Source organism: Diabrotica undecimpunctata, chromosome 10 (genome assembly GCF_040954645.1).
Source record: "Diabrotica undecimpunctata isolate CICGRU chromosome 10, icDiaUnde3, whole genome shotgun sequence".
Lineage (NCBI taxonomy): Eukaryota > Metazoa > Arthropoda > Insecta > Coleoptera > Chrysomelidae > Diabrotica > Diabrotica undecimpunctata.
In genome coordinates this window covers 81,296,826-81,309,798 of record NC_092812.1, presented here as the reverse complement: position 1 = coordinate 81,309,798, position 12,973 = coordinate 81,296,826, and the positions used below count along the sequence as shown (strand labels likewise).

At 34.5% G+C, this 12,973-nt stretch overlaps 1 protein-coding gene across 1 annotated transcript; it reads left to right on the top strand.

Moving 5' to 3' along the window:
• The first annotated feature begins 7,231 nt into the window (after positions 1 to 7,231).
• Positions 7,232 to 11,110, top strand: LOC140451788 (uncharacterized). The gene has a single exon (XM_072545643.1). The coding sequence runs from the start codon at positions 7,232 to 7,234 to the stop codon at positions 11,108 to 11,110; it is 3,879 nt and encodes a 1,292-aa protein (XP_072401744.1).
• Positions 11,111 to 12,973: the final 1,863 nt, after the last annotated feature.

Below are 12,973 nucleotides of genomic sequence, written 5' to 3'. Positions count from 1 at the left end.
TAACTAGAAACATAAGATATTGTTAAGTGCTACAACTGTGGAGTGGAAGTTGAAATCAAATGTCAATATTCTTGACGATCGTACAAAGTTTAGTCCTAGACACAAATTTATAAAACAAAAATACAACATATTTTCTCTCACAGCATTATCATCAACAATATAGCAATATCAAAGTTCTACTCCAAAATATATTAAATAAAACTTTACGTTTGTATCCAAAATGACTGAAAAAAGCTTAATCCCATCAAAGATGAAAAAGAAGAGGGTTACATTCAACGAAGATTTAAATCAAATATATTTTATCTATAAACTAGAAAGGGACTACAATTTTGAATTGCTGGACCGAATGCGATTCCAAAATCATGTATATGAAACTGCCATAGTTATTAATCCCATATTAGATGTCACCCATAGAAATAATGTATACAATAAATTAGAAATGGAGAAATGTTTATGTCACAACATATTTCTTCATTCGAAACCTAGGAATTTAAGGTGTCATACGATAAAATTCAGCAATAAATGCTAATAATAAACGATGGGGCGTCAACGAGACCTTATACATAGCATTTTCTTAAATCAGTTATGACAACGTAATTCATTATTTAAAATCCTTTAATTTGGTGGGTCACACATCGATTTCCGCTTATCCATTCAAAAGATATATGGTAAGGTGTCATAACGGCCGTTGCGATAACTTGGTTGAATTGTAAATGCTTATTTATTGTTATTGAGGGTAAAACAAAACCATTGGCATAGAAAAATCTCTTATCGCAGTTTGATCTCTAGCAAACCCTAACTCGCTCAATTTTGCACCAAGTGCTCCTTGCAATATACCATTAGAAAGGTCTTTTCATGTATATTACGAAAATTACCGACCAAGTGCTATTCTCTCATTATTTATGGCTAAAAACATCATAAAACGAACCAACGTCAAATTCTCAATACCCTTGTCCTAAAAAACATTAAATTTATATAAAATTTATTTATATGATGTCAAACAGGCCTTGTACATGACATTGTCATAAAACAAACATCTCAGCCTAATTTGTCGCTCAAAATCCTTTAATTTGATAGGTCATACGTCGATTTCCGCCTATGCGTTCAAAAGATATATGGTAAGGTGTCATAACGGCCATTGCGATAACTTGGTTGAATTGTAAATGCTTATTTATTGTTATTGACGATAAAACAAAACCATTGGCATAGAAAAATCTCTTATCGCAGTTTGATCTCTAGCAAACTCTAATTCACTCAATTTTACACCAAGTGCTCCGTGCAGGATACCATTAGAAAGGTATTTTCATACATATTATGAAAATCACTGACCAAGTGCTATACACTCATTATTTATGACTAAAAACATCATAAAACGAACCAACGTCAATTTCTCAATACCCTTGTCCTAAAAAACATTAAATTTATATAAAATTTATCTAGAAATGTGGAGTCCTGGACGCCGACAGAGACGCTATTTAGGATAAATAGACACTAAGCGAGGTTAGACAGGAGAAGAGACTCATGGAGCGTGGTAACAGATAGGGCTCACATCGGTCGAAAGCAAGTTCCGAAAGCAAGATCAAAATTGCCATGTTAATAGCTAACCTGGCAGCGGACAGGGATACATAAAGAAGAAGAAATGTGAAACCTATATTAGTGTATACTGACCTAATATATAATTACCAAATTCGAAGACATAAAAATTCTTGTCCTAAAAAAATATAATATTTGTATAAATTAATAATCGAAGACTTGAAAATTTTGTTATAGAAATATTTTATATACGAATTTATTTCATCATTTTAGTTATAAATCGAACGAAACCGCTGATAAGACTACTCGTAATAGGAAGTAAAAAATGATAGTGGTAACCACAGTCGCAAGTTTCTAAATTGATAACAAAGGTTCTCATACCGCAATATCTGCTTTTGTAGGAAATATTTTGATAGTGTGGTTTTTACTAATAAAAACAAAAAAAATATATTATTTTATTCTAGAATGTAAGCTACGTAATCCTAGAGTATAAATAACCGAATCTAGCATGAATTATACATAGTATTACTAGCGGTCTCAGACGAACTATATTGTGTACAGTTTTAGTGAGTGAATAATATAAGGTAAGTTATTTTTTGAAGTAAATATAATTTTATTTCTTATGTCTTATTGTGATTTATAAATATTTTTTTTATTTCCTGCGTTTTTCTAAATTGTATAATGCACCACATATTTTTAACTGAGTTTACGTTTTATTTTAAAAAAAATAACAGCTCTTTATGATATATTTCTTCTATACTTTATCTTATTTTATTTCCTTGGTATATAAATAAATAAGAGAGGTTTTTACTTTCTATATTAAGCTATTAGTATATGATTTTACTGTTTATTTCATATTTGTACTTTGATTTCTATTTTATGCTTTTTCTAAATTGTATGATGTACCCCATATTTTCAATTGATTTTATGATTTATTTCTAAAAAATAGTAGCTTTTTATGCGACTTTGTGATCTACTTCTTCTTTGTACCAATAACCGACCAAGCGTAGCTAATATTTTATATACGACCCATCCGCAGTGTCTTCGATAAAAAAGAATATAATTACTGTACGTATACAAGAATTCTGTGCGAAGTTCTGTATTCATTTATATTTTCTGTGTGTATTTTTGTTTATATTTTGTATGGTTTTTGTTATGCTAACCGTCATAAGCCTTTGTTCTTGTAGCTAAGGGACTTGATTGCAAAACATTATGTATACAGCCTGCTTTAATTTTTACGGAAGCTTTTTGTTTTTAGAAACACTGAATGTTCAAAACATATTATCGAATAGTTCTTGTTACTCAACAACAACCCCGTGTCTATGCATCTACTACTGATTTGTACACAGAAACACAGCTCTGCCCTCTATGTTCATGAATAATGCTCAAAACCATCACCAACCTCTCCATGTAATATCCTTCAGTTTATATTCATGCAGCCCATTTTATTTCTTTGTTACTTTTATTGCCATTTTGTGAGATGTAAGATACCTCGCAATACAGACAATTTCTACCCATTTTATTCGTATTCATGTCGCCTATTTTGCTTCTTTGGGTTTGTTACTGTTCTTGATATTTGTGAGCTGTTAGATACCTCTCAATACAAACGATATCTTTCCATTTTATGTGTAGCCTATGTTCTTTTGTGTTTGCGATACTTTTTTCTAATATTTACGAGGCTCAACAGCTCGCTCTCTTTATCGGTATTCATGCTACTAATTCTCTTTTCGCCCTGAACTGTCTGTTGCCAAAAAACTTTCATATTTTTAGGCAAGATATCTGTTCGAAAATAACTAAGTGTCTGCAATGTAAAGCAGTCTCACATAATTCTTTCTACTAGCAATAGGACAAAGCTATATTCTCTTTTATGTATTCTCTTTTTGTGAAAATTACTGATGAGATACCGTTTATCGCTGTTCCACATTCTTTGAAGACGTTAGTTTACAGAATATTTAGAATTCTATTTCATATGTAGCTGATATTTACCGAACATATTTTTATTTTATAAAAATATATTGACAATCTTAGTGCTGCATTGGGTTAGTAATTGAAAATACTATGGGTGTTTTGTTTTTTATTTAAATTATTTCATACATACATATATTTTATACAAGTACATTGTTAAAGTTAGTAATTAAAAAACTAGACGTCCTCACCGATTTATTTTAACATTTTCATCCGTAGATCTAATAGTACAATGGTTAAACGATGGTGCCTCATATTCAATGTCTGTACGTTGTTTAAATTCTCGGTCAAATTTTTCAATACTATTACTTCGTTTCACATTTTTCCCGGCGTTTACGAAATGGCCTCGACGATGCTTATTTTTAAACAAATGTTTGAATATTTTATTAAATTTATCTGGGAATGCTTGATATCATCGCTAATTTTAGACACACATACACACACACACACACACACACACACACACACACACACACACACACACACACACACACACACACACACACACACATACACACACCTTTATTATATTCATTCTTAAAGGTCAGATGTCGTATCTGTTATTGAGAAGATGAACTTAAATTCTGAAGTTTCTTGGTTGTTCTGAAATTTCTTGTGTTCTTGAAGTATGTGCCTGTTATTAATCAATAATATCTAGGTACTTCAGTTCGTCTACAATTTCAGCTGCTTCTTCTCCCATTAAAGCGTCGGCTTCCGAAAGAATTTTAAGGCCTTTCACAAGCATGTTTGGGTCATTATGTTCGTTGTAGAGGAACCATAACTCTTCCAATTGGTCAAGTATCTGTTTCTTTGCTATATCACGAATCCTTGTTTCAGCAGCTCTTGTAGGAAAATCAACATGATTTTTATTTGAAGCTTGCAACTGCATGTCTTCTATATCTTGAGCCTTCTGTGATATATGTCTTCTTTTACATTGTAGTTGTGTGTGTGATGTATCTTCTACTTGGGTATGTATTTTGACATTTTTTGTGGTACCATGTAAGGTCTGTGGTCTTCTTTTTCTATTTCCCAGATACATCGGCTTGATAATTTTTTCATATTTTGTGGTGTGAGATTGGTGACGTAATCGGCCTCGTTCATCCTTGTGTGCACCGGATATGTCTAGAAGAGCTTTGTAGATTTTTTGATCGGCAAGTGTATATTGTGAAGGTTCTTTCGAGAAGATCAGGTCGTACAGCCCAGGTGTAGCTTTAAAAATGTGTGAATCCATTTGAATGCTATCTTTACCAAACTCAATTGTTTTATTTCCAAACGACCATTTTCCAGTAGACCAATTAACATTTGGACCATATATGTGGTCTACATTCCCTAAATCTTGCGTATATTTTTCTAAATAAGGGTTGTACGATGTTTGCGTATGTAGAGGTTCGATGTCATCACTGACCTGTGATGGCTGATGAGTTTGTGAATCATCTTCGTTGAGATCTGGTTTAGGGACATTCACATAGTTGGCTATTTCTTTAAGAGGCGTAGTTAGTTAGGCTTAAACGTTGTCTGTAGAAGTTCTTTTTCATCAGCGTGCATTCTTCTAAGAGCTTTATACTTTTCTCTCACAATTGCAGCAAGTTTTTTTACTTGAACCCCTCTGTTTGAAGACATGTTAATAAATGAATTCTTGACTTTGAGTCCATATATTTATACATCTGCACCCTTCTGTTAGCATGTCTCTGATGTCGTCTGTACATCTCAGGTATCCCTCTATGGTCGCCTATGCCTTCTGTTAGCGTATATCTGATGACGTCTGGTACCCCTGTGTGGTCGCCTATGCCTTCTGTTAGCGTGTATCTGATGACGTCTGGTACCCCTGTGTAGTCGTCTATGTCTTCTGTTAGCGTCTATCTAATGGCGTCTGGTACCCCTGTGTGTCTCTGAAAATGGGTCACTGATGGCGTCTGTATGTCTCAGGTACCCCTCTGATGCTCTCTGTATCTGTGTCACTGAGGGCGTCTGTATGTCTCTGGTACTCTCTGCATATGTGTCATTGATGGCGTCTATATATCTCAGATACCCCTCTGATACTCTGTTAGCGTGTCACTGATGGCGTCTGCTATGTTCTGCTACCCTCTCTTAGCGTGAAAGAAAATGGCGGCCTAAGCATACCTGTGTTTATTAGTGATGTATTATTCAAATTACACCTTTCTGGTTAAACCAGTATAGGGTATCAGTTCTACCTATGTCAGCCAAAAGCATTCGCTGTTACCTATATTATTGTTAATAATTGAGTTACATTTTATTTATTAATTTATTTTTTTAAGTATCTTTGCTACAGTAATAAAAATATTCTCACGTATTTCCAGTAGACATGTCGGAACCTCTGTAAAATATGCTATCGTCGATTTGCTTTTCTTAAAATCATGATAAATATCAACCATTTTTCTATCTTCACCGCTTTTACATATAAACATTCCTTTTTTTCATCGTAAATTCCATTTGATGAGGTAAATGATGTTTTGTAATTGCATCTGTTGGATCGAATACTATCTCATTATATTTATTCCAGAAAAGTGCCGTAATTACAATGCTATTTGAGTAGACCTTTGTACCTACTACCACTTTTGTTGTTATCCCATACTGCCTGGCAACTTCATGAAAGATTAAACTAGCTGATAAACACGCGTCTGCGTAGTTGGCTCGAATAAATTCTTGCTCCATACATGTCTTGATCAAGTTTAACTGAATGTATTGTTTTATATTGGAGCAACTGATGTGTCTGCTTTGACTATTTTTTCGATGAATTAAAACTTGTTGCTAATATTCAGAGTGTGTTAGTGATGAAAGTGGTGGTGGGAGTTCCCTCGGCGAAAGTTTATGCAAATCTAACCGAATAGTTTTCAATGCCGTGTTTATTTTTCCTATGTTGATATATATCGGTTCTATTCATACATTTTCCACATCTTTCGCAAAGTAGCAGACGTCTATCATAATTAAATTGCCATTTTTTGAAATCTTCGTAACTAGACCAGGAAGAAGAATTATATGGAACCCACTTTCCACCATTTAAACCTCCTTTAATGTATCGCAAAATTCGCTTGGGGTGACATCGGGATACTCCTGAAGACAACTCTTACAATTCCTAACCATGACTCATTCTTCTGATAGAATGATGAAGAATGATAAGATCAACTTATAATTTTATATACCTACACCAATCACCACAATCTTTCTGCTAAAATTTTGTTTCATAGTTGGCAGTACTGCTTCTTTTAATGATGGTAGTACTGATACTTCCTTGTATCGTTCTTAAAATTGAGAAAGGAGTAAATGTGACCAAGTTCAATAAATATCTTAAATGTAGCACTTTTACATTGATTCTTATGGAAGAACAAGCACAAATCCACACATTTCAGGGGCCTTTTATAAACCATTTAGTCTTCCGTTCGACTAAAAGTACTCCTTATACTACACATTAAGGTTTTTTCTTCATTCTGTTTCAGATATTCCTAGCGTTCAGACGTGCTCTGGTAAGTCTTTAATCATTCAAAAGTGTGCTCTGGTGAGTGATATTTTCTCAAAATTTTTTGAAAATTTTGGATTTTTTTTTTGGTTATTTTGATAATTTTTGAATTTCTGATTTCAATTTTTTAAATAAATTTTGAATTTCAGATTTTGGGTTTTTGTGATATTTTGGTTTAGAAAAAATTTTTGGTTTCTAATCATATTTAGTTTTTAAATTTTTTGAATATAATTTAATTTAGGATTTTTTTGTGTAAAAATGCTGGCCGAAATTATCAAATATATAGCATCCATCTTGGGGTTGATTAGAAATGATTTTAATGATGAAAATGTTAGAAAAGGGCTGGTAGAGTGTACGAAAGCTATTAAAAAGATACATAATGCAATGAGAACTGCAAAAACGACGGGGGAGAAGCAGCACCTTGAAGCCCAGATGCGGCAAGTAAAAACTCTGCGAAACCAGCTGAAAGCCGAACACAAGAAGGGGGCAGGACTCACACCTACGAAGGAAACTGCTAAACATAGAGTGCAATGGGATGACTCCATATCAGCATTCAACTCGAGAATTAGAACGGGAGTCATCTCAAACATTAAACACAAGGATCCAGGCAGTTTCCTTAATGATTGCAAAGCCCTTTTTAAGCGGAGAATCCAAAACGTACTTAAGAAAGACGAGGCAGTAAAAGTTAACATGACATTTGGTGGAGACTTCGAGATAGCTAGCGGAGAGAAAATCCATAAAGATACAAAATATTTCACCACATCGAACTCGCCAATCTATCGAGACACCAATCTTGATGAGTGGTTTGAAAAGAAAGTGGTAGAACCCATCAACAGAGACTTGGAAGAATTCCAAGAACGTGATTCTGGATGGGCACTAACGGCAGTTGTTAACCTGGGGGTGAACATTAATAAATTTACACCGCAACTAGGCTCATCATATATTGAACTTCCTCCTCAGATAAAGAGAAAAGAAGCATGTATTAATGTTAAAAATGATGATGAGGCATGTTTTGCGTGGTCTGTCATATCAGCGGTGAATCCTGTTGATAAAAATCCTCAAAGAGTGTCAAAATATCCGCACTACTCGCAAGTGCTGAAGTTGAAGGGAATACAGTGGCCAATGACGATGAGGCAGATTCCTAATTTTGAAAAACAGAATGATATATCCATCAATGTTTACGTTTTGAAAAAAGAAAAAAGAGATTTTAAGACCCTCCCAACATATTTAACTAAAAACAAGAAGGAAAAACATGTGAATCTGCTTCTTGTCCAAGATAAATACGATGATGATACCGAAGGTCCTATTAGATACCATTATGTATGGATAAAAAATCTATCTCGCCTATTATCAAAACAGTTAAGTAATGAAAATGGAACAAAACATGTCTGTGATGCCTGCCTCCATTACTTTAGATCACAGGAAAAGTTAGATGTTCATAAGACAAGTTGCAAAGGGCGATTGGATCATATATGCGATAGATGTCTACAACCGTTTTCATCGGCTGTTCAGCTAGAAGCTCACACCGAAGACTGTATAAGGATTAACGATACTGCCATTAAAATGCCTGAGAACCGTAATAAAATGCTTAGATTTAAGAATTTCCGTAATAAGATTAAAGCCCCCTTCGCCGTGTACGCGGATCTCGAGAGTGCTTTGAAACGTACGGGAGATCCTAAAAAACCTCAAGAGCATGTTCCTGTAGCAGTTGGTTATTTCTTTAAATGCTCGTATGATGACACTTTGTCGTTTTATGACTCATATCGAGGAAAGGATTGCATGAAATGGTTCGCAGATAAACTTAATCAGCTTGCTGAGGATGTTTCTACGGTATTTATGTGCCCATATGATATAAATATGACAACTCAGCAAGAGAGCGATTTCCATGCAGCCACTCATTGCCATATCTGTGAGCAGCTCTTTTCCCCCAATGATAAGAAAGTACGGGATCACGATCAACTCACTTCAGAAAATAATTATAGAGGTGCAGCTCACGAAGGGTGTAACATTAATTATAAAGATGCTCATACAATTCCAATAATATTTCATAATCTCTCCGGATATGACGCCCACTTCATTGTTAATGATATTGCTACACACATCAAAGGCCCCGTAGATCTTCTTCCTATTACTAAGGAAAAATATATCTCTTTTACGAAACACATTGATGACGCTCGAATTAAATTCCGTTTTATCGATAGTTTTCGATTCATGGCGTCTTCCCTCGATAAACTTTCTTCGTATTTGCCTAAATATACTAACCTCAAATCTCAATTTTTATCGCTTCCTGAGGAGCAATTCAGTCTTCTAACCAAGAAAGGTATCATGCCTTACGATTATATAGATTCATTTAAAAAATTTGCTGAAATGTCTCTACCCCCCATTGAGTTCTTTTATAATAAACTTGAGGATAAACCATGTCCTCGACGACATTATCGTAGAGCCCAAGATGTCTGGTCTTCATTCTCGTGCTCCACTCTCGGGGATTATGTAGATCTTTATATGAAGACCGATATTCTTCTTCTTGCAGACGTTTTTGAAGAGTTCCGATCCAGTTGTCTCAAAACATATAATCTTGACCCAGCTCATTACTTCACTCTTCGCGGCTTCACGTGGGATGCAATGCTTAAACATACCAAACAAGAACTGGAGCTTTTAACAGATCCAGATATGTTTTTGTTTGTGGAGCGTGGTATTCGTGGCGGTTTGAGTCAAGTATGCTCGAAACGTCGCGTCCACGCTAATAATAAGTATATGGCATCATACGATCCATCGAAGCCTGACTCATATCTAATGTATTTTGATGTCAATAACCAATACGGCTGGGCAATGTCACAATATCTTCCCTATGGTGGTTTCGAGTGGGTCGATTCTAATATAGACGTTATATCTATTCCTGACGATTCTTCTGAAGGGTACATTCTCGAGGTAGATTTAGAGTACCCTCAACATCTCCATGATCGTCATAAAGACATCCCATTCTGCCCAGAATCTTTGAACCCAAAAACTATGTTTCCTCCAAAACGTCCTCGAGAGCTCACCAAATTAATGGTCACCCTCAATGACAAAACAAAATACGTAATTCATTACAGAGCATTAAAGCAAGCATTAGCCAACGGGTTAATTTTAACAAAGATACATAAAGTTTTGAAATTTAATCAATCTGCGTGGCTGCAACCGTATATCGAGTTAAATACAAATCTCCGGAAGGCAGCGAAAAATGAGTTTGAAAAGAACCTTTTTAAGCTAATGAACAACGCTGTGTTTGGTAAGACCATGGAGAATGTGCGCAAGCGCGTTGATATTAAATTGTTGACGGAATGGCAGGGTCGTTATGGAGCTGAAGCAAGAATAAGTAGTCCCCTGTTTAAAAACGCTACTATCTTTAATGAAAATTTGGTTGCTGTCGAGATGCATAGAGCAGAAATATGGTTAGATAAACCGATTTATGTTGGAATGAGTATATTGGATTTAGCTAAAACAACCATATATAATTTTCAATATGACTATTTGACCAGCAGGTTCAGAGAAAACTTTACGACTTGCTATACTGATACCGATAGTGTAATCGTAGAGATACGGGAAAAAGATCCCTATGAAGCAATGATAGACGATTGCTATAAATATTTTGATACGTCTGACTACCCAGTAGATAATATTTACGGCATCCCTCAGGTTAATAAAAAGGTATTGGGTATGATGAAGGATGAGAATAATGGTCGCATTATGACCGACTATATAGGTCTTCGATCGAAATTGTACACTACAAAAGTAGCCATCACAGATGATGAAATTGAAAAAATGAGGGGGGAGTTGGAAGAACAGCAGTATGAGGATGACGAAATTGATAATATTATTAATAATTATGGTGTGACAAAGAAGGCGAAGGGGGTAAAGAAATCTGTTGTACACACTAAAATTACATTTGAAGACTATGTCGAGTGTTTGGATGCCTTTAAATATAAGTCCGCCACGCAGAATCTTATAAGATCAGATAGACATCGTGTATATACAATTACCCAGGAAAAGGTTGCGCTTAGCCCCAATGATGATAAAAGACATCACCTTCCGGAGTCTTATGATACGCTTCCATGGGGGCATTATTCAATTAATAATCATGAGATGGATGTTGATTAGAGTTAAAATAAAGCATGATTTTGCTAAGTACTCAATTTTAACATTTATCCTTGATGATCTGATTGACTGTAAGATGGGTGCAAATTGTATATTATCATTTTTAAAACTTATTTTTTCTTTTATCACTCATCGTTTTTATATAATAAATAAGCATAGCATATTTAGTTGATTTAATAAAGTCATTTTAAAACTTTATTTATTACAGCTAACATAATGCTAAATATATCTGGAACAGACCCTTTTATTATATTCCTTTTCTGAACCTTTCCCTCATTAATCGTTGTTTATATAATATGGTAATTCTACTAGATCTTAATTTTGTATATATTATTTTTAATTAAGATACTTAAGATTAGCACATATGCAAAAAAGATGTTTAGCTATGACCACTAAAAAGATATCTGATATGGACCACTGGCAAATTAATGAACCGATCTTATTAAATTAGGATCTAGTGTTCGTGCAGCCTCCTAGCAAGATAATCAATAATGGTCGTCTTTACCCTGATTTAGTTTTAAGTCTGTTCTTCGATAGCCTGTCACAAAACAGGAGTTGGAGAAATCCTTAGTTTTAAGTCTTCGATAGCCTGTCACAAAACAGGAGTCGGAGAAATCCCTAGTTTTAAGTCTTCGATAGCCTGTCACAAAACAGGAGTCGGAGAAATACCTAGTTTTAAGTTTAGGTAACCTAGAGTTATTGACTAACCCCCAATAATTCATTTTTGAATGAATACCACAGTGTCTTAACATAAAAGATGTTCATCAGATCAACAAAAAGATGTCTACTAAACCAAGTTAAATCATGTGTTGATTTTGAGTACAGTTAAGTATATTGTTATCGTATATATTATCATATTATGTAAAATAATTCATTCCTACTAACCATCATCCCTACTAACATGACAGTCGATGTAGTCGTACCTTCACGTTGGTGACTGTTGTTAAGAACATATTTTTTCTGTTTTTTCAGTAAATTTATGTTCGAACCGAATTGACTACCTTTCATGCACTGCATGCTTACATCATTTTTATACCTCGCTTTATACATACATTCCATCGCTTCGATACTAACATCATTTTATTATCGTTTACCTTACGCCTTAACATACTTATTACATTTAACCATTAATTACTGCAGACCTTGCTAACATATTTTTCATGCAGTCTATATAACTATTTTTTACCAGAGACCCGAAGCGCAATACCAACCTACAAAACAATATCACCCGAACTGTCGTAGATAAAATATAGTATACAACTCACCATTTGTATTCGCTAATTTTGTATATCACCCGAATTGACATAGGTAAAATATAGTATGCAACTCACAATACAATTGTATTCTATAATTTTTATAATATTACTCGAACTGCCGTAGATACGCATATACAGAATAATAGTGGTGTATAGTAATTAATCAGATAAGATTATATTGAGACTATTTGTTGGTTTGGTCATACTGTAAGAATAATATATGTTCTTCAATGCATCATGTTCTATTTCTAGTAATACCACACACGTTATATCGTTTTCAGCGTCACCTTTCGCTTTGTTTCACGAAAGAGAGAGAGAGAGAGAGAGAGAGAGAGAGAGAGAGAGGCTGTGTGTCTTTTTTATGATGTCAGGTGCTAGATGTGGTTGACAGATGGCGTGACGAGATGATGAACTGTAATAGACGTGGAATCTCATTCAAACTATGTTGAATATTTGATATAGCACCGTTTTTTGACGATGATTCTCTGTTAGCCTCACTTTCCTCAAATGTCTATTATGCTAAACAAAGATCCGATTTAGCGGCGTTTTAGTCATTGTCTTGTATCTTAACATATTTCCCGTCACCTCCCCTTTTCATTTAACGTATTAC

Coding starts and splice junctions, on each gene's coding strand:
- LOC140451788 (XM_072545643.1), top strand. CDS start 7,232: ATGCTGGCCGAAATTATCAAATATATAGCATCCATCTTGGGGTTGATT.